General features: G+C 53.6%; 2 protein-coding genes across 4 annotated transcripts; both read left to right on the top strand.

Annotated features, from left to right (window-relative positions):
* Positions 1-2,955: 2,955 nt before the first annotated feature.
* Positions 2,956-6,433, top strand: LOC138165059 (V-type proton ATPase 21 kDa proteolipid subunit c''). The gene is made up of 8 exons (XM_069093170.1): positions 2,956-3,099; positions 4,613-4,661; positions 4,826-4,909; positions 5,120-5,197; positions 5,451-5,520; positions 5,660-5,711; positions 5,797-5,987; positions 6,126-6,433. Exons 1-8 carry the CDS (start codon positions 3,033-3,035, stop codon positions 6,150-6,152), a joined length of 618 nt encoding a protein of 205 aa, XP_068949271.1. The 5' UTR covers positions 2,956-3,032; the 3' UTR covers positions 6,153-6,433.
* Positions 6,434-7,277: 844 nt separating this feature from the next.
* On the top strand, positions 7,278-20,734 carry LOC138165058 (beta-1,4-galactosyltransferase 2-like). Of its 3 annotated transcripts, XM_069093168.1 has the most exons (8): positions 7,278-7,519; positions 8,944-9,345; positions 9,457-9,522; positions 9,556-9,692; positions 10,501-10,691; positions 10,892-11,014; positions 11,270-11,374; positions 19,503-20,734. In XM_069093168.1, exons 2-8 carry the CDS (start codon positions 9,027-9,029, stop codon positions 19,651-19,653), a joined length of 1,092 nt encoding a protein of 363 aa, XP_068949269.1. In that variant the 5' UTR covers positions 7,278-7,519; positions 8,944-9,026; the 3' UTR covers positions 19,654-20,734. The 3 variants fall into 3 exon arrangements, with proteins under 3 accessions (XP_068949269.1, XP_068949268.1, XP_068949267.1); XM_069093167.1 differs by having other exon boundaries at positions 7,281-7,519; positions 8,993-9,345; positions 9,457-9,692; XM_069093166.1 differs by having other exon boundaries at positions 7,281-7,519; positions 9,457-9,692.
* The last annotated feature ends 180 nt before the right edge of the window (positions 20,735-20,914 follow it).

Here is a 20,914-nt window from a genome sequence, read left to right as displayed (position 1 = left end):
GTCAAAGTAGGGCCAATCACTCCACACTAAAGCACAACAGGTAGTGAGAGGATCCTGGTCCTGGTACAAAGCTACAAATCAGGAACTAAAGCTAAAGAGACAGGTAAACTGGATTGTTGTTCTATCCTTTATTCTTGGAGAGGACCAATGACATCAGGAAGATGATGTCTTGGCTTGCAAGTGAATTGGATTTAAGTGAGGCAGTTTTGCAAAGTCATCTGCCTCAATCTCTCCTCCAGAGTCAGCAGAGTCCAATGGCAAGACAAAAGTCAAGACAACCAGCAAGGGCCAGGGTAAATCAAGGAAAACACTGATCGATATAAAAAAAAAAATGTTATCGTAGATCTAGAGATTCCCCCACCCCCCCAAAAGGAGCAAGTTAACCTTGTAAGAACTGCAAGCAACTCAAAGGAAAAAAAATAAATTTCTCACAAGGATTACATGCATACATAGAAGAAATAAGCAAGAATTTTAAAAAAAAATGAAATAAAAGCTCAGGAGAAAAGAATTGGAGAGAAAATATATCTCTTAGAACAAAAAGTGACAAAGCTTACTCAAGTAAGAGACTTCCTGAAGTCTAGAATAGACCAAATAGAAATCAATGGTTTTGTGAGACAGCAAGAAATATTAGACAAATCCAAAAGATTGAAAAATCAAAGAAAATGCAACTATTTGTATTCCAATATGAGAAGATACATGTGTTCTCTCTGAACTCTTTCATCATCAAGGGTCATAGAAAGAATCTAATTAGACAGAAGGCCTGGTTGTGATTCTTTTATGTCTTAATTATATTAAAGAAAGGAAAGGAAAAGGAAGAGGGGAAGGAAGGGAAGGAAACAAGGAGGTTACAGAGAATCATCTCATAATTATGTGTGCAAATAGAAACCTACATAAACAAGGAGGGAAGGACACACATACATACACTGTTACAGAAATACATTTCACTCAATATGGATTTAGGAACGGAAGGGGAGAAGGGGAATGACAGGGAGGGTGGATTAAAAGGGTAAATTCAAAGCAAAGAAAACTAACTAAATATGTACAAAAATACCCAAAGCTCTTGTTGAGGTGGCAAAGAATTGGGAATTGAGGGGGTGCCCATCAATTGAGGAATGGCTGAACATGTTATAGTTTCAAATGTGATGTAATACTGTTTGCTATAAAACATGATGAAGGGGATAGTTTCAGAGAAACCTGGGAAGGCTTGTACAGACCAATGTACCAAATTCCCATTAGGATTGTCCTACACTTGAGAATTCTCAGGCCATTTTTGATTGAATTTGTGTGTGTGTGTGTGTGTGTGTGTGTGTGTGTGTGCGTATGCTTTTTTAAGTGGGGGAAGGCAGGGCAATTGGAGTTAAGTGATTTGCCCAAGGTCACATGGCTAGTAAGTGTGAAGTGTCTGAGGTCGGATTTGAATTCAGGTCCTCCTGACTCCAGGGCCGGTCCTCTATTCACTACCACCACCTAAATGCCCCTTAGATCATTTAAAAAATTCCTTTTTAAGGGGTGGCTAGGTGGCACAATGAATAGAGTCACCAGCCCTGGAGTCAGGACCTTGGTTCAAATCCAGCCTCAGACACTTTACACAAAACTAGCCGTGTGGCCTTGGGCAAGTCATTTAACCCCAATTGTCCTACCTTCCCCCTTTCAAAAAAAAAAAACCCCAAATAATAAAAAATCCTTTTTGGAGTGATACTCCTTGTTCTGCCAGTGCAGCTCATCCATGTTTGTTTGATTTTTGGAGCACACCTGGACAGTCTGCCTGATAATGGGAAGGGGCCAGAGAGCTCAGAAGAAAGCTCTTGAAAGAGTATCACAAAATGCATCTTTGAGGTTCACCTGAGTGCTTTTCTCTCTGAAGAATAAAGCGTTTTCCCCTGTTATCTATTTAAAAATCTCCATCCTGAGTTCTTTGTTTCACTTTTACTAATTTTTTTCCTTTCTCCTATCAGTTTGAACCATCTTCTATAGAGTGTGGACAATTGCTTGTTATATAAAATTTATTGTACTCCACACCAGCACTCATTTCTTATTTCATCATTCATAGGATCGGTGTGATCCTGGACTCTTCTTGTTCACACCGCCCATCTACCCAGCTGCCAAAATCTGCTGCTCCAATCTCGGCAACACGAATATCTCTCATACAGGGACCCTTCTCTCCCCTCACACAGGGACCCTTCTCCCAGCGCTTGCTGGTTTGTTTCCCTTTCTTGCCACTCTAGAGTCCAACACAGAAGCTGAATGCTGTTCCGAAAGTGCGGATCTGACCATGCCACGGCCCAAACAACACTCCACAAACTCCTCGAAAGGATAAAATAGAAACTCTTCCGCTGGTCTGGTCCTTCTTCCACTTTACTCTCCGCCTTCCAAAGGTACAGGTCTACTTGTCCACCTCCATTTCCCACCTTTGTGCCTTAGAACCAGCTGTCCCCCTGCTTGCTATGCCTTCCCACCTCTCGGAAGCCTTCTTGATTCAGGTCAAGTATCCCCCCACCCCCTGGAAATCTTTTCTGGTTCCCCTCCCCCAATATCTAGTACACTTCCTCCCCAAACGACGGCGTCTTCATTTTGCAGCTATTTCTGCAGGTCTTTGCAGCTGAGGTCCAAGCTCGTACCAGTAGTGTCAGAGGGGAGATTTCCATCCAACACTTTTTTTTCCCCCAGACCTGAGTGGGCCTGCGCCTCCCTTGCCCAGGGAAGCATGAGGTGGTGCTCCGTGGGGTGTGAAGGGTGGCGGCTTCGGTTTCATTTTCCGCCAGACCGTGTCTACCTGGAGCCCCAAAAAGAGACCTGCGCCTCCCGGGGCGATCGAACTACAACTCCCAGGAGCCCGATCGGGGCTGCCGCCACCGGATCACGTGAATCCACGGGGGTGGGGCCTGCGGTCACCTGGCAGAGCCAGTGACGTCAGGTGACCCGGCGCGGGGACGGGCGGGCGGAGGCGGCAGAGCTCGGTGCGCTCGGGTCCGTCCGGAGACCGCGACCCCCGACCCCCGGCTCCAGCCTCGGACCCCGGCGCTGTCGCCGCCATGACGGGACTCGCGCTGCTTTATTCCGGCCTGTCCGTGGCCTTCTGGAGCTGCGTGATTGTCGTAGGTGAGAGCTGGGCCTTGCCCGCGGGTGGGGGGCGAGGGGACCAGCCCCTCAAAACCGACCGGGCCCGTGGCACACACCCGTGCCCCCTGCGTGTGCCTGCGATCCCCGTGACCCTTCCGTGCGCGTGTCCGTGCCCGCGACTCGCTCCCCCCCCCCCCCCCCGCATGTCCGTGCCCGCGACCCTCCCGGGCGTGTCTGACCCGATCCTGTCAGTGCTTGATGGAGGCCTCCTACCCCCGTGATCGTGTCTGTGCGCCCGTGCGCGAAATCCTGTCAGCGCGTCCTTGCTCATTCCCCCCTTATCCGTGCGCCCCCCCATAGATCCCCCACACCGTGACTGTGCCCCCCTGTCCCCCTCCCAGCCCTTCACGCTTCTCCCGATCTCCCTGGAGCAGCTGTGAGGGGGGTGGGAAAGGGCTCCAGAACCTGCCCGGGGTCCCGGAAGCCCGGCCCTCCACACTACTTCCCCTTTGCTGCCCTAGTCCCCAGGCCTGGGCTAGACTGATCTGCCCCAATCAGCTTCACACCCGGTCTGCCCTTCCAGTTTGTTGGGTAAACAAGCCCTGGGGCAGGTCAGGCATCTGGGACCTCTAGGGCCGGCCTCAGCCACCCTGCCCTCCCCACCTCAGGGTGCCCCAGTTTTTGCTTCACTTGTCTCCAAACTCAGGAGAAAAGTGGGAATTGGATGGGGGCTCTGTGGTTCCAGGGGAGAACTGCCTGGCCTGCAGTGGCTTCAGGGACTGCCTCTTCAAGGGTCCCTCTGAACCTCCTTGGGATTTGGGAACAGTGGGATCACCTAGGGAGGAAAGCCAGGTGGACTGGAGGTCTTCAGACCATGAGCCACAGTTGCCAAAGCAGCTTTAAGAACGCTCTTTAATAGAAGAACCAAGCTCCAACCCTCCCTGTGGCTTCTGTTTGTAGACTCCCCAGTAATCCCCAAGCAGGCAAGATAGAGCCATGGTCCTGGAGTTGTGAAGGCTTCTTTTTCTGAATTAAAATCTGGCCTCAGACACTTAATGACTGTGTGACCCTGAGCAAGTCACTTCACCTTGTTTTCTTCAGTTTCCTCTTATGTAAAATGAGCTCGGGAAGCAAACCACTTCAGTATCTTTGCCAAGAAAACCCTGAAAAATTGATATGAAAAATTGGATATGACTGAAAAATGACTGAATTACAAATCAGTAATAGGCCCAGAGAGTTGTGACCATGATCCCCATAGACAGCCTCTGGGCAACCCTTGCTCTCATCTTTATTGTGAGAGAATCCAGCTCCTCCTGGTGTGGGGTTCCCTTGGATCCTGGGACGGTGGCCTTGACTGTAAAGTGAGACCAGGGGGCTCTGAAAAAGTCTTAAGTGAGGAATGTGAGGCTGCACCAAATCCTCCCTCTCCTCCTTTCTTTTCCCCTTGAATCCTGCTCCCGTCAGGCTAGCAGCCAGACCTGTAGCTCTGAGACTCGAAGAGGTGGGTAGGGGGGGGGCACTCCCAGCCACTGCTCTCGTCTTTTCTTCCTAGGAATCTGCTATACAATATTCGACCTGGGTTTCCGATTCGATGTGGCCTGGTGAGTCGGCCCATGCTCCATTCCCCCCTCCCCCCCCCCATAAGGTCTTGAGGAGAGGTCCCGCCCATGGTTAGAGCTGGGAGGGGTGGCCAGGGGCTGGTGTTTAGTCTTTAGTTAGTGGGCACTGACCCCTCTTCTTGAGGCTTCATGTCTTTCCTTGCCAGGTTCCTCACAGAGACATCACCCTACATGTGGTCCAACCTAGGGATAGGGCTGGCCATCTCCCTCTCTGTAGTGGGAGCAGCCTGGTGAGTATTTGTGGGTTTGGGGGAAAGGGAGAAATGCTTGAGGTCTAGATGTTGGGGAATGGGATGGGGAGATTAGGGCCTTAAGGAAGGGGACTGGGTGCTCTCTCACATCTGACTAGGGGAAGGTGTGGAGATGGGATACTCCCTGATGCTGATGCCTGAGCCCCCTTGGGACTGGGCCTTGGCTTACCTTCTCACACCTATTCCCAGGGGCATCTACATCACAGGCTCATCCATCATCGGTGGAGGTGTCAAAGCCCCCAGGATCAAGACCAAGAATTTAGTAAGGTAAGTTTGGGATGGCCTAGGGAAGCATTTGCACAGTGGTTAGTCTCTGGCCAAGACTCTGCTCTGTGCCTGTTCTCTGTGTCCTGGGAAGAAGACAGAATAGAATTCATGTCTTCCCAGGTTGGGAAGGAAAAGGGGGGGATTGGGATGGGTTCGGTGTATCAGGGGAGGCTTTCTGGAGGTGGTGGCCCCTGAAGGGTGGACCAAACTCTGACCATCTTGAGCCTCTATCCTGTGCTTCCAAATCCCACAGCATCATCTTCTGCGAGGCTGTGGCCATCTATGGCATCATCATGGCCATTGTCATCAGCAACATGGCAGAGGTAGGGGGTAATCGTGACAGGGGAGAGATGGCGGGGTTGAAGGGCTACTGACACCCTGGAATGGGTGTTGGGGCAGGGTGAGCTGTTGTCACCCAGGGATGAGGCATTTGTCCTCACTAGAATGCTGTGTGTCTTGCAGCCCTTCAGTGGCACTACCCCCAAAGCCATTGGAAACCGTAACTACCATGCAGGTAGGCCTGGGTCAGGTCAGGCTGGGGTGGAGCAGCAGGGCCCAGATGGGGGCCCTCCTTCAGCATTCCCCTCCCCTGTCTGTAGGCTATTCCATGTTTGGTGCTGGCCTCACCGTGGGCCTGTCCAACCTCTTCTGTGGTGTGTGTGTGGGCATTGTGGGCAGTGGAGCTGCCCTGGCTGATGCCCAGAATGCCAGCCTCTTCGTCAAGATCCTCATTGTAGAGATCTTTGGCAGTGCCATTGGCCTCTTTGGGGTCATTGTGGCCATCCTTCAGGTAAGATCCCAAAGCTTAGGGCCCCTTCTGGGACTGGGGAAGGGGCAGGGGGCTTGGGGCTCCCCTGCTCACTTCTGGTTTCTTTCTTTGTTTCTCTGTGTGTCCTTTGTCTGTCTGCTTCTTGTGTTTTCTTTGCAGACTTCCAAAGTAAAAATGGGAGACTAGGCCTGAAGCAGTGGGAGGGCCCTGCCCTGCTGTGCCCTACTCTTAATTTATTGGTTTTCCTGGGGGGCCTGGCTGCCCCAGCCAGTGGAGCCGCTCCCCCATGGTGTCCATACTGTATTCCTCTGGCCCTCACTGCGATCTGCCCCTTCTGGAGTCCCTTGGAGGGGCAGGCCCTGGCCTTGGGTTGGGAGGGCATGTCCTCTGCCCACCTGTCCTGCCCCCTGCCCCATCACCCACCTCACCAGTGTTTGAAATAAAGGTCTGTGTCCTGGGTCACCCCAGCCATTGCTTCCCTGTTAATCCTTTCATAGAGGGGAGGGAGCAATCTATATGGTGCTTCACCTTCTATCTGGGCCCAGGAGCCTCCTGAAGGGAAGGGTGGAGACCCTCCATTCCCTTTGGTGCTTATGTACCTGGATGTGGCTGGATCAGATGCTGGTCACCCAGTAAGGGGTGGGGGGCTTCCAGCTGCCCCTGTGCTCTGGCATGCCTTCTCCATCATAAGTGCCCTCCTGCCCTGAGCTGCCTCCTGGGAACCCCTCACTTCCAGCTGGTCCAAGCCCTGACCATTCTTTCCTGATCTGGCACCCCCCACACCTCTTCTGCCCAGTCCGCCCCTGGCGCCCGCAAAGCTTCTTTCAGGGCTCACAAGTCCCCACCACATTAGGAGCCCAGAGGTGGCGGACCCCAGGCCTTACGGTGGCGGAGCCTACTCGGGCTGTTCTTGAAGGTCTGGCCACGCCCCTGAATCGGCCTGCTGTGGATTTTGCATGGCCTCTCCCCAGTCCTGCAGGCTCCGCCCTCGAAGTAACCCGCCGTAGATTTTTATATGGATGGGCCCACCTCTCTGTTTAGGCCCCGCCCCCTCCAGTTTCTTGCTGGAGTTTTGCTTCAGACAGCGACCTGTGGGTTTCGTAGGCTCCACCTCCGAGGCTACAGGGGGTAGTTTCAGCCTGAGTGTTTGTTCCGCCCAAGCTCCACCTCCTTCCCCTCCAGGCCCCTCCCTCCGTCTCTTCTGCGCCTGCGGCCTGGAGCTCCAGGGCGCGCGGACGGGCGGGGCGGGGCAGGGCGGAGCGCGCGCGGGGGCGCGGACGCGGGGGCGCGCGGCGCCGCTCCCTGCTTCCCCTGCGAGGCTCGGTCTCGGCGGCTCCGGCTCCGGCTCCGGCGGCCCCGGGCGGGCCGCACCATGCCCCGCGGCGGAGGAAGCGGAGGAGGAGGCGGGAGCGAGAGCGGACTCGGCATCGGGCCTCCGGGGAGGCGCTAAGCGGGCTCCGGGGCCATGGGGGACGGAGCGGCCGCGGCCCGGCCCGGCCCCGGCCCCGAACCCGATCCCAGCCCCGCGGGGCCCTGAGCGCCGAGCGCAGCCGGTGAGGATTCGGGGAGGGGCCCCGAGCGCCGAGCCACCCCCTCTGACCCAGCCTATACCGCCCGCCCCGCTGGGCCCTGAGCGCCGAACCCACCCCACTCACCGCCTTCCCCCCCCCCCCCCACCTGTACAGGATAGCGGGGCCCTGAGCGCCGAGCCTACCTCACTCTGACCCAGCCCAGCGGGGCCCTGAGTGCCGAGCCCACTCCCCTCTGACCCTGCCCATCGGGGCCCACCCCCCTCTGACCCAGCCCAGTGGGGCCCTGAGCGCCAAGCCCATCTCCCCTTGCCCCCCCAACCTGGACAGCCCAGTGGGGCCAAGCGTGGAGCCTCCACCTCACACCCTCTCTGGGTCTGTGAGACTCACCAGTCTAGCCTCACTGGACCCTGAAGGCTGAAACCCACAGCCCTTCTTGGTCCTAATCAGCTGATCAGGAGCTTAGAGGAAGGAGCAGTTGGGGGATGGGGAAGCCCCCTCCTGCATCCAGTCCCTCAGCTTAGAGGACCCCAGAATGCCCCCTCCCCCAGCAGCCTCAACCTGCTTTGGCCTTCTCTTTGTCCCCGATTGTCCTAGGGTTCCCTCAGGCCTCACTTCAGTTTTCCCTTATTCAGTGCCTCTTCCTTTCTCATTCCTCCCCTTACCTTTGGACTTCACTACTCCTTTCATCCCCTCCCTTTCATTCCTCCTCTTCTTCCCTTCCTGGTCCGGTCCAAACCTCTCTTTGCTGGCCCCTGCCTCCAGCATCCCCAGCCTTGGAGCTTTGAGTTTGTTGTGATCTGAACTCAGCCGCCATGTGCTTGAATTGGGGCCTTGTTTGGCTGAGAGAACATGGAAGCAGTTGGGTTGGCTGGGCTGGCTTGGGCCTGAGCCTCTGGAGCTGGGGAGAGAGGAGATGGGGAGGGGGGGCTGCTGCTGCTTTTGTGTGGCCAGGAGTACTTGTTTCCCACAGAAGGTGATGGTTGCCCTGCCCTGCACATAAGGGGATCGCTGCTTCTGGGCAGTGCCACCTGTGACCTCCCAGTGCCAGCCAGGGCTACTTTTCTTCTACTGAGAAAGGGTCCAGCTGCCTCCTCCTTTCCTGAGGCCTGCTGTCTGCAGTCCCTAAGGCCCTTGCTGGCATCTCTCTCAGAACCAGGGGTGCCTGGCAGCTTCTGTCTTTCTCAGCTTCAGGGTGGGGTCCCGGATCCTTCCCAGCAGACCAGGAACTCCAGCCAGGGCATGAGAGAAGAGAGGCTGTGCACCTCTCTGGGCTGGCCTTGTCCATTCCAGGGTCTTCTCTCTCTCCCAGCTTGGTGCCTTTGGGAGTTTTGGGAGGGGCTGGTCCAGCCAAGGACACCACCCTTCTTGGGGGCTGGGATTCAGGCACCAGGGAGAGGCCTGGGGCTCCCCCAGACCATCTGGTGGTGCCGACTGTGGGGTCCCAGCTGGGGCTGCCCACTGCCAGGGTGGAGCCAGCTGGCTGTTTGTTGGCAGGACCAATGCCCAGGCCGAGCTGGGCAGGCAGAAGATGAGCAGGCTGCTGGGGGGGACCCTGGAGCGGATCTGCAAGGCTGTGCTGCTTCTCTGTCTGCTGCACTTCCTCATTGCCGTCATCCTCTACTTCGACGTCTATGCCCAGCATCTCGACTTCTTTAGTCGCTTCAGTGCTCACGGCCGCCAAACTGCCGCTCACTCGCTGCACCCCGCTGCCACAGGCATTGGCACCAACTGCTCCCGGCCCAACGGCACAGCCCCCAGCTCCGAGGCTCCTAGCCCCCGGCTGGACACCAACCACTCGGTCACCACGCTGCCCCTGCCCCCGTGCCCTGACGTGCCGCCTGGGTTAGGTGAGGTACCTTGCAGGGCATGGGGGGGCCAGCTCTGTGTGCAGGGGGGAGGTCTTTGGGGCTTGAGTCCCCCAGTGGCTTCTCTTACAAGAGCCCCCTCCCTCCCTGCAGTGGGTCGGTTGCTGATTGAGTTTAGCTCACCCATGCCAATGGATCGGGTGCAGCAGGAGAACCCTGGCGTGCAAGGGGGGGGCCGCTATGCCCCCCCTGACTGCACCCCTAGGCAAACTGTGGCCATCATCATTCCCTTCCGCCACCGGGAGCATCACCTTCGATACTGGCTGCACTACCTGCATCCCATCCTGCGGCGACAGCGGTTGCGGTACGGCATCTACGTCATCAGCCAGGTGTGCGCGGCCAGCTGGCGGCTGGGGGAAAGGGCCGGGGAGCAGGCCAGGTGTCCAGGTGTCCGGCTCAGCCCCCCAGGGCCGGCCCCCACACTGCTCAGCACACACCCACCCGCACATGTCATCACCCCTGTCCCCACCCACAGCCAGCCTTTCTCCCAGCTGCTTGCCCACCTGGATAGCTAACTTTCCTGCTTGTTTTTAAGTTTGAGGGCAGGTTGGGTGTCGTGGTCTGATGGGAGCCTCCCCCCCATTTGGAGGCAGAGGGCCTGGTTTGGTGGCTGTTCCTTGGTGGACCCTGGGGCCATTTGCTCTTTCTCTTTTGACTTTGCTTTGCTTTCTAATAAAATGAGGGCCCTGGGCCTGCTGACTGCTGACAGCCCGTGGCCTGCCCAGCCAGGGCAGGCCAAACCGTTGCACTCTTCCTCATCTCAAAGAGCCAGAGTCAGCGGCAGTGCTGACCCTCCCCACCCCCATCTCTCTGTGTCCTTGGGGCCTCAGCTCAGGGGCCAGCCCCTCCCAGGAGCCCTTCCTGATGTGGTTCAGTAGAGTGGGACTGCCCGTGTTCCCAGTGACCTGCCAGTGCCTGGCGCAGATATGCACCCACTGAGTGTCTGCTGACTTTGGAGGATGCTTTCCCTCCTCTTTCTCACTCTCAGGGATGTCGAGGAAGAGAGTTGTCTTGTGAGGTCATCAGAGGGCGGGGCCTGGCCTAGAGCTCCTGGGCCTGGGGCCAGGTGTCTGCTGAGGGGTAAGTCCAGTGATCGTCTTGTGCTCCCTCTTCCTTTGTGCCTTCCCTCTCCTCCAGCATGGTGAGGACACATTTAACCGGGCCAAGCTCCTCAATGTTGGCTTCTTAGAGGCACTGAAGGAAGACCCTGCCTATGACTGCTTCATCTTCAGTGATGTGGACCTGGTGCCCATGGATGACCGCAACCTGTACCGCTGTGGGGAGCAGCCTCGCCACTTTGCCATTGCCATGGACAAGTTTGGCTTCCGGTGAGCAAAGCTCTTCTCCTTCTCTGGGGGCTAGGGGCGGCGGTGGAGACTCGGCGTCTTTGCCTTCAGATCCTGCTGGAGTGCACTGCCCCTTCCCTGCCATGGCCCTAGAAGCTCATGGTGCTTTCAGGATGAGGGGTGAGTGGAGCCTTTGGGCCCATTCTGCTGGACTGAGTCCATCTATTCTCGACTCTCTGCAGACTACCCTATGCTGGTTACTTTGGGGGTGTATCAGGTCTGAGCAAGGCCCAGTTCCTGAAGATCAATGGCTTCCCTAACGAGTACTGGGGCTGGGGGGGTGAGGATGACGACATCTTCAACCGGTGAGGCTGGGGCATGTGTTGTGCTGAGAGGATGAATGGGGTGGGTAGGGACAAGAGTCAGCTAGGCTAGGGGATGGGCGTGGGGTGCTGGGCTCAGGGCTCAACTAGGCTAAGTGGGGGTGAGAGGGATGGGGGGTATCTCTAGGGGAAAGGGCAGGGGGCTGGGCAGTTAAGGGGTTAACTGGGCCCTTATCATTGCCTCTGACTTAGAGATCTTTATTCAGCCTAAGTCCCACCCCACTCCATCTCCCCTAGGATTTCCCTCTCAGGGATGAAGGTCTCCCGCCCAGACATCCGCATCGGCCGATACCGAATGATCAAGCATGATCGGGACAAGCATAATGAGCCCAACCCCCAGAGGTGACCCCTGATTCCCCACCCCCACATGGCCCCTGACCCTCACCCCCATCCTCAGATGGTACCTCCTCTCAGGGCCTTCAGGCAGCCTGAAGTACAGTTAAGAATAAAGACCTCAGCGGTTCTTAAGGAAACCATTTTTATAATTTAAGTCTGTGTTTAGAGGTTAGATTCAGTGTTTCTTGAACACCTGTGCCCATCCCTCTCTTGGGAACTGTGAGGAATGTGCAGGGAGTTCCCCAGCCCCAGGCACACCCAGTAAGAGGTTGGCTTCCGTCTCTGGGGAGAAGCTGAGGCTTTTACCGTAGAGACACTCCAAATCCAGTCACTCCAGGAAGGGGAGGTCCTGGGCCTAGAGCAGTCAGGGCAGGCTCCCTGGAAGAGGTGGGACCTAGCAGAAGGCCAGTCTTCAGACAAGTGGAGGAGCACACCCTGAGAGCATGGTCTGCTGTAGGTGAGGCAGGCCCTTGGGAGTTGAACTGAGAAGGATGTGCTGGGAGAGGAGGCTGGAAAAGCAGGTTGTGTCTTGATCTTGATTGTGAGCTCATCATATCTGGGCTTTAGGGTGGCTGGAAGCATGGACTGGCGCCAGTGGCTTTTGAAGTAAACCAGAAACGAGGGAAGGACCCATCAGGCTTTGGTGCTAGGCTGGAGAGAGGGAAGAAAGGAAGAGAAGGTGGTCTGCTGGTGGGTGGCAGGTGACCTGTGCTGAGTGATCTGAACTCTGGACTGCTGTAGGGGGAGGACCTATACTCTCCATAAAAGCACATGATACAAAACAGTAGGAGACCCACCGCTGAGGAGGGGTGGGGATGCCTGGGGAAACCACAGTGGAGGTAGCCCCTGATATGGGTCAGGACTTGGGGGAAGCCCAGGCTAGGTAGAGAGGTTCTGAGCAAGAAATCACAGGAGTCTGGGATGGTTGGAGGAACGGGTGAGGGTGAAGACAGATTTTGGGGGGCCAGGTGAGGGTGACCTCAAAAGCTTGGGAGCAGGGAGAAGGGGGAGCGTGGCTCCAAACTGGAACTCAGGGAAATGGCCGGCTTCTGTGTGTGAGCTTTAGAGCAGGAGCTAACGGAGCACAGGAAGAGAACACCAAAGGTGGTGATGAGGTAGCTGGGTGCCAGGCCCTGCACTGGGCACAGGCAATCCAAAGGCAAGTGAATCAGTCCCTGCCCTCAAAGAGCTACATTTTAGGCAGGGGAAACATCACGAACACAGACATTAAAATACAAAGTTGAGTAAATGGGAATAAGTGAAGGAGGGCATTCCAGGCATGGGGTTGGCCAGGGCAAAGGCCCAGAGGTGGGAGACGGGAGGCTGTGTCCCAGGAACAAGGAAGTCGGTTTGCCTGGTCTGGAAGTAGAGCATACAGAAAGACTGGAAAGAAGCTTAGGAAGGAGCCAGGTTAGGCAATATAGCCTGTACCAGCAGTAGTCCAGGTGGGAGGTGGTGGGGCCTTGTACCTAGGCAGAGGCCATGTCAGAGAGAGGGGGGTGTATGTGAGAAACGTTACAAAAGTAGAAAAGGACAGACAGACTTGGGCAACAGCTTCGATGTGGGGTGGTTGGGAGAGAGGCATTGAGGATGTAAAACATGAAAGGTTATGAAGTGTTTGCCGAGATGGCCCCTTCCACAGGGGACAGCCCTCACTGACCTCTGACCTAAGTCTGCCTTGGCAGTTTTCCCCATCCCTCCTGACTCTGCCGTCCAAGGCTAAGCTGGAGTCTTAGGCTCATAGAGCTGGAGCTGGAAGGGAAACTGAGGCCCAGGGAAGTGATTTGCCCAAAGTCAGGTAATAAATGTATAGCAGGATTTGAACCCAGGTCCTCTGACTTCAGTTTGTCCTCTTTCTACTTTGCCACACTACCTCTGTCCATCTAGTCCCACTCTTTCACCTGCCAGCCCCTAACGATTCTCATCTCAGAGGCATCTCCTGCCACATTCTTAGAAAAAATTTCCTTTGTAGCATCCCTGAGTAGTCATTAGCCTTCATGGAAGACTTCTTCCAGGTCATTTGTAAAAAATGGTAAACCATACAGGGCTGAGTACAGAAGCCTGGGGCACTCCACTGGAGACCCTCTTGCCAAATTGACATGGAAGCATTAATAATGACAGCTCAGAGTTCCAGTCAGGCAGGAACTTGGCAGCCACTTAGTCCAATGCACAACGGAAAAGGAATCATACTATTCTACACCTGGCAAGTGGTCAGCTAATCTCTGCTTAAAGGCCAGTGCTGGAGAGCACGCCATTTCCCAAGGACACTCACTCAACTTTGGGGCAGCTCAGGTTGTTGGGAAGTTTTTCCAGGTGTCATACCTGAATCTGCTCCCACACCCTCCTATCTCCCACCCCTGGGCCTTTGCCCTGGCCCAGATTGTCCTGGTTGTGCCCGCTGGGATCAAGCAGAGCAAAGCTGATCCTTTCTCTACTTAACACTTGACCTACAGGACCCATGCCCTCCTCAATGTACATGCCCTACAGCAGTGCAGATTGCAGCTGCGTCTTCTGGTGACTTCTGCCCCCCCCCATACTCAGGGACTTCTTTGACCTCTCTCAGTGCTTAGATGGCCATCAAGTCTGTCATTCTCACTACGGGAAAACCCCAAGGGTTTTGATTCCAGTTACTTATCTGGGACTCTGGCTTTCATCCTTTCCATCACCCAGCTTTTGAGGCTTCAGCACTTTGTGACTCTTTGTCTCGTCATGGGACCAGCTGACTGTTGATGCCACAAAACTAGCCATTCAGAGGCTAGCCATCTTTCCAAGGTAGCGCACAGTCTGCTGGCCACCTCCTGTCCCTTGGAAGACTCTGTCCCAGCTCAGTGGCCTGCTGGAAGAGCTGGGCCAGACTTTCCTCCACTCTATATTCTTGGCTTTTTCCTGACTCTGGAGTGATGCAGGGTCTCCATTTGGAGGGTCTGCAGTGTTCTGGGGCTTTCTTCTGCTGACCTGATGCCATCAGAAGCAGCCTCTGCTTCCATTTGGATGAGGCCCAGCCTCTGGCAAGCCTCTGTTGTCCTGTCATGTCCTGCTTGGGATCCAGAATCGGAGTTGAGGTTGTCCTGTTCCATCTTTTAAGGAATGGTATGTCATTTTAATGAGGGAGACTTCTGGTGGGAGCAGAATCTTCAAGGCCACGTTCTGCTGGACTGAACCTAAGGCTTTTTCTCCTAGTCTCCAAGGAGGAAATGCAGTATGATCCTGTTTCTCCAGGACCTTGGGTCAGTTGGGCGATGGCTAGGATCCATGTGTATTGATTGGGAGAGAGCGCCTTCCTGATTCCTGGCGTCATTAAGGATGTATGTACTAGGCTGCCTGGAGACATGACTTGGAACTGTCTGATGCACATTCTCTCACTGGCCTATTTCTGGTGATGATAAGGCTCCTGTTTCCAGGGCGCTGGGGTCCTCTTCCCTTTCCAGTACATTGATACTTTATGCTCCTGTGGCCTTGGCGCCAGGCCACTTCCCATGTGGGCTCAGTCTCTTTCCTCAATGCCTTTTACCCTTTACAGCCACAGAACTTGAGAACTGGACGGAACCTCGGCGGCCAAGTTTGTCCAATGTATACCTGAAAAACAATCCCTTCTAGGACATCTCTGACAAGCAGTCACTCGGCTCCTGCTTGCATTCTTGCAGGGATGCATCCCATTCCACTCTGAGGTGCAATTGATAGTAAGGAAGGCTTTCCCAACAGGCCTCGACTGGCTTCCCTGCAGCTTCCTCCCATTGTTCCTGCTCCTGCCCTCTCAGGCTAAGACCTTTCAGGGTCTGGACCTAGAAAACAGGAATCAGAAGATTCTCTAGCTCTTCAGCTGCTCTCCCTTTGTTACCCCCTCCGGGCCCTCTGCCCTCCTGGCTTGCAAGCCATCGTTTTCCCATTTTGTATCTTTGAGCTCCATCTCTTGAAGCCCAACTTTACATTTATCCCTATTGAGTTTTTCGATTCCGTCCAGTGCTCAGTGCTGGCCAGCTCCTTTGGATCCTGGCTCTCTTGTGTAGCACATAGGCTGGTGTTAGCCACAGATTTGATAAGCACGTCACAGTCACCAGTAAAAAGGCCCAAAAGCAAACACCAAATGGGTGTCTGAGGGTGCCCCCCCGGAGACTTCCTGCCAAATGGACATGCCACTCTTCTCCTTTGGCCGTGCATCCAGTTAAGAATCTGATTGCAACATTGGGCATTCCACTGTCTTTCCCACAATAGCATGAGATGCTTCATCAGACGCTTGGCTCAAATCTAGATGAATAGGGCTCTCAATCAGTCAGCCTTTATTAAAATGCCTCCTATGTTCAAAACTGCTGAGTGCTGGGGACGCAGAAAGATGCAAATAACAGTCCCTTGGTCTCAGGGACCTTTACCCTACTTTCCTTGGCCACCAGCCTATTAACCTTGCTGGAGGAGGGCCAAAGAGTAGCCTGGCCCCACTTGGTCTTGAAGCCATGCTCCTTTTTATGGTCACTGCTTTCTTTACTGACTGCCCCCCAACTATCTCTTTGATAATGGGTTCCACAATTTTGCCTGGAATTAACATCAAGCTCCGTAGCCTAGTGTGAGGATTCTATTCTCTTCCTCCTTCCTTCTATTTAAAAAATGGAATCTAGACATCACCGATGGTGGCCCAGCCATCCTGCCTGCCAGTTTTGTGCTCTTAGGGCCTAAAGAAGTAGTTCATTCATCTTGGCCAGGGAACCTGAAATTCTCCCAGAGCAGCTGGGTACTTTTCTGCTGTCTTGCGATGTGTCTTGGGTATCAGCTTCCTGTTTTGCCACATTTATTCTATTACTTCTGAGTGTGAAATTTGTTCTCCTTGGTAGAGAAAATAGAATCCAAATGAAAACTGAGCAGTTCCTCCTTTCCTCTGTTGCATGTTCCCTTCTGAGCAGTGGTCTCATTCCAAAGCTATCAGCTTTGGTCGTTCTTAGCTTTTCCTGCCAGCCTTAGCTCAGTCTGATGGTACATCTCCTCACTCTCTCTTGTTCATCATGTGTTACCTTCTCCTTGCTTCCATCTACTGTACTTAACCTCTTAAAAATAGAAGCTGCTTGGTGAGTTCCCTATGTGTCCTCATCCATCTCTTCAGCAGACTCTTTTTTCTTTTTTGGAATTGGAGGCAGTTAGATGGGGTGCAGTGCATTGAGCATAGGACTTGGGAATCAGGAAGAGCTGAGTTCAAATCTTGCCACAGACATTTTCTTGTTGTGTGACCCTGGGAAAGTTACTTGATCTTCTAAGCCTAGGTTTTCTTACTTGTAAAATGAGTATAATAACACTTACCTTATAGTGCTACAAGGATCAGATGAGATAGCATGTGTAAAGTACTGTGCAAACCTTGAAATGCAATGTAAATTCTAGCTATTGTTACTGCTACTTTGTTTCCAGAGCATTTCATTCTTGCTAAATCTAGGTAGCCTGACGGGGTAGATGTGCGTGGCGTTCCCCCTTCCACTACAGATCTCCCCCAAATTACCCCGATCCCTTTGCTTTCTGCCCCAGTTGATCTTCATTCACATGTTGTCTTCCATGCTTCCTCTGTGGTTCCTGCATTTTCTCAGTGTGTTCCCCCTGCCCACTTTTGCCAGTCTTTTTTATTTTGAAGAAGGAAGCTTGACCCTAAACTAGCAAGGAGGTCTGGTGGAACCGGAGTTAGGAAGACCTGGGTTTGAATCTTGTCCTCGACACTTACTACCTGTAATACCCTGTGTGTCTGAATTTCTTTATCTGTAAGAAAGGAGTAGGGCTATTGTGAGCATCACATGAGATGACACATGTAAGTCACTGCCACTGAAATGTGAATTATTATTATTCCAGCAAATCTCTGAAGGCAAGTGTATTTGCCAGTGTTAGGGACTTGAGGTCTCTGGTCCTCTCCACCTTCTGCCTGCTGTTATCTCTCTGACCTCCACGTTTATCCTTAAATGCCCTTGGGATGACTTTGCTTCACTGGGTCTCTTGCCAGACATTCTTTAAACATTTTTCTCTCCACTGCTTCTTTGTGTTTATTCAGCTTCTTTAGGAAATGATCTTAATCTGTGTCAGTATCCATTCCTCTGTTCATTTGTCAACAGTGTATTTTAATCGGTCAGACTGGAGTAATTTTTGTTGATTGTATCTGTGTCTCATGTATTCTTCATGCTTTATATTAGCTTTGGACTTTGTGCTAAGCCAGGGGTGGGGAACCTGCAGCCTTGAGGCCACATGTGGCCCTCTAGGTCTTTGGGTGCGGACTTCTGACTGAGTCCAAGTTTTACAGAACGAATCTTTTTATTAAGAGGATTTGTTCAGTGAAATTTGAATTCAGTCAAAGGGCCGCACTTGAGTGAGCCCTATGTGGCCTTGAGTCCACAGGTTCCCATCCCTGTGTTAAGTTGTATTCAGATAGTTGACTTAGGAATGACTCCAACATCAGTAATGAGTTTTTTTCTAGTAACATAAAAAGCCCTTTTGTATGGTGCCCCCCATGTTAAAACTTCCTAGTTCTTTTCTTGACGTATCGATGGGAGGCTGACTCGAAGACTTTGAGTTCTTGTGGCCCCTACCCCCCCCCCTGCATTGTTCCTTTTCTAGCTCTATCCTCATTCTTTCCAGGTCTTTTTGGGTCCCTGGTCTGTCACCATGTTAACTCTTTTTCTTAGCTCTGTCTCTGCTGTGAATCTGCTCATTTTGCTATATGTGCCCTTACACGTGTCACTGATAAACACAGTGAACCAGGGCAGGGCCAAGGGCAGAGTGCTGGGCCATTCCACAAGACACCTTGCAGGCTGATATTGACGACATCTCTTTGGATCTGCTCATTCACCCAGTTCTGAATTACCCTCCAGCCACTTCTACCTAAGCCCCTTCATCTCGGCCATATGCATATGGTGGCAAGCTTTGGTCCGAAAAGGACAGAGCACAAGTAGTGGGGAGGTGGGGCCCCCATGCCAGGATGCTCAGCTCCAGCTTCTGGATCTCTGTTTTCTTGATGCAAATAATCAAGGTTGTTGAATAAGATGATCTTTGTTATCTTTCTAGGCATCCCATGTACTTGTAATTTATGAAACACTCTTTTTGGAAGATAAATGTCCTCTGAGCTTTATTGCTCAGGCCAAACTGGCCTCCTTGCATTGGGGTTTCATTTTTCATACGAAAATCACTGAATCGATTAAATCTATGCTTTAGATTTATAACTCATGAAGGGTAACTGGGTACCTCCTTGTCACCTCTGGTCCAGACTTGTCATTGATTTTCTTCCGTCTGGATAGTCTGTAGTAAATTCGTACCTCATTGTTCTTCTTCATCTTCACCCAGTGCTCTCTGTGGGATTTATCCCGCTTCAGGGCCTGAATTTCCTCCTGTAAACATTTCTTTTTATCAATAACTTGTTTTGACATCACTTCCTAACAGACCATCTCCCATCTTCCCATAAACAAGCCAGGTGAAGCTTCCCAAGGCAAGGGGGTCAAAGGAAGTTCCCCATCACTTTCCACACTTGGAGTTGACCAAGACTGGAAAGACAGCTTGTGTAGGAAGTAATAACAAGGGTATCTTTCCGTATCTTCATGCTATGACTTCCAGGCTCCCTTGATCTCCATAATTCCTTCATCTGATGACAGTCTAGTGCCCCAGACCATTAGGTCTCCAGGATTCCTCTGGTTCTGCCACTGTTCACACCCCTGGATGCCAGACTTTCCTGTCCCCTATGCATTTGTGGAAAGACAACTGAAGGCCGATGTTTTCATGTTGCCCCCTTTTTGAAGCAGTCTCTGGCAATCCTCATCTTCCCTCTCCACTGATGGCATTCTTCCTCACTTGGCATCTCAAAGGATCCTAGGGTTGAGACTGCACACCTTACAGTTGAGGAAGCTGGCACCCTCAGAGGTAAAGCACTTTGCCCAAGGTGGCAAGCAGCAGAGTTGGGCGCCAGCCCCAGGTCCTGCCTCCAATGCTGCCTTCCTTCCACTGGGTTTTACTGCCTGGCTTAGGGGTTGTGCCCATCCACAGGCATGATGTGCTGATCATCTCTGATGTAGAATGCTTGGCATCTGCCCTGGCCCTTCCCCTTTGTCCTGTTCAGGGTCCCGAGTCCTCCCCTGCCCACTGTCCTGCTTGGGGTGCCCCAAGGCTGACCCTGAGCCTTCCCCCCCAGGTTCACCAAGATCCAGAACACGAAGCTGACCATGAAGCGGGATGGCATCGGTTCAGTGCATTACCGCGTGCTCGAGGTGTCCAGGCAGCCGCTCTTCACCAACATCACCGTGGACATTGGCCGGGCCCCTCCACGGCCGGCCCGAGGATGACACACACTGCCCAGGAGCTCGGGGTGTCCATGGAGAGCAGGGACAGGTGTGCCTGCTGGCCTGTGACTGACTGCTGAGGAGCTGCCCCATTGGCTGTGGGCATGAGGCCACCCTTCCCATAGGGGGGGCTGGGCCAGGCAGGGCTGGCAGGGCGCCCTCATGCCTCTCCTGGTGCGGGACTCGAGACTGCTCACCTGGGTGGCTTAGCATTCATTGGTTGATCTATTTGTCCGTCTGTCTGAGTCAGAAGGCTTCTTCCTGTTTTCTGACCTGCTGGCTCAGGGACCTGGGCTTCCTCACTACTGTGGGCTCCAGCTGGTGCCCCAGGGAGGGGGAAAGGCTTGCTCCTCCCAGCCAGGCTGCCTACCCTCCCCCCAGCACCTCAGGTTCTATCGAGGGGGGTGTTTTCTGGGGATACCGAGTCCGGGGGAGGCAGAGGTGACTCAGCACCACCTGAGGGAGTGGGAGTCTCCCACCTGCATTTGGCCCCCCAGCCCAGCTGCCCTCTGCCTCACTGTCAGGGGACCCTTTGTGGCCCCCAACCCCACCACTGCCTGGCTGGCCTTAGGCAAGTTCCTTAACCGTTCTGGGCCTCAGTTTCCTCATCTGTAAAATGAGGGGGTTGGACTATATGATCTTTGAGGTCCCTTCCCAGCTCTGAGATCTTGTGTCCCTACTTCACCTCTCTGTGCCTCAGTTTCCCCATTTAAATCCCCAATTCCTTGAGAGGGGAGGAGCCAGCATCACTACCCCTGGGCCCTCTTGAGATGGAGGGCTCTTCCTGCCCTTGCCAAAGGGCCTGTGGGAGCAGAAGGAGGTAAAGTCTAGAAAGGGATGAGCCTCGGCTCAGGCCCTCGCTACCAGCTTTGGGGCCCCCAGACTCAGGCTCAGGGCCCTGGAAAAGCTGGGCTGTTGTGTCCATCTGAGGTGTCGTACTTGCATGGGTCAGGGGCTGGGCAGGGCAACTGATGACAAAAGCTAGGCCCCTGATAGGGTAGGGGATCCTCCGTCCCCTGCTTGGGGATCTTTGTATATCACACGGGAATTGGTTTGAGTGCTTTAGTAAAAAACCTGAAGAGAACTGGGGCTGAGCCTAAGCTATTTTCATACCGTGGCTTCCACATGCCTTTTCATGGGGGGAGGAGAAGCAAAACTTGAGTCCTCATTGCTACAAGGGGATGGGGGTGGGGCAGTGAGAACCCAGGGAGATCCTCCCACACACACTAGGGAAAGAAGTCTCATGTGTCCCTCCTGGAAGGAG

This window comes from Petaurus breviceps, unplaced genomic scaffold (assembly GCF_028583685.1).
Source record: "Petaurus breviceps papuanus isolate PSGF00001 unplaced genomic scaffold, PetGlider_PUasm1.0 207, whole genome shotgun sequence".
NCBI lineage: Eukaryota > Metazoa > Chordata > Mammalia > Diprotodontia > Petauridae > Petaurus > Petaurus breviceps.
The sequence above is the reverse complement of the archived record's forward strand: the minus strand, read 5'-3'. Positions and strand labels throughout refer to the sequence as shown.

Coding starts and splice junctions, on each gene's coding strand:
- LOC138165059 (XM_069093170.1), top strand. CDS start 3,033: ATGACGGGACTCGCGCTGCTTTATTCCGGCCTGTCCGTGGCCTTCTGG. Junction 5,198..5,450: donor AAGACCAAGAATTTAGTAAG/GTAAGTTTGGGA, acceptor CAAATCCCACAG/CATCATCTTCTGCGAGGCTG. Junction 5,712..5,796: donor AAACCGTAACTACCATGCAG/GTAGGCCTGGGT, acceptor CCCTGTCTGTAG/GCTATTCCATGTTTGGTGCT.
- LOC138165058 (XM_069093167.1), top strand. CDS start 9,027: ATGAGCAGGCTGCTGGGGGGGACCCTGGAGCGGATCTGCAAGGCTGTG. Junction 9,346..9,456: donor TGACGTGCCGCCTGGGTTAG/GTGAGGTACCTT, acceptor CCCTCCCTGCAG/TGGGTCGGTTGCTGATTGAG. Junction 11,375..19,502: donor AATGAGCCCAACCCCCAGAG/GTGACCCCTGAT, acceptor CTTCCCCCCCAG/GTTCACCAAGATCCAGAACA.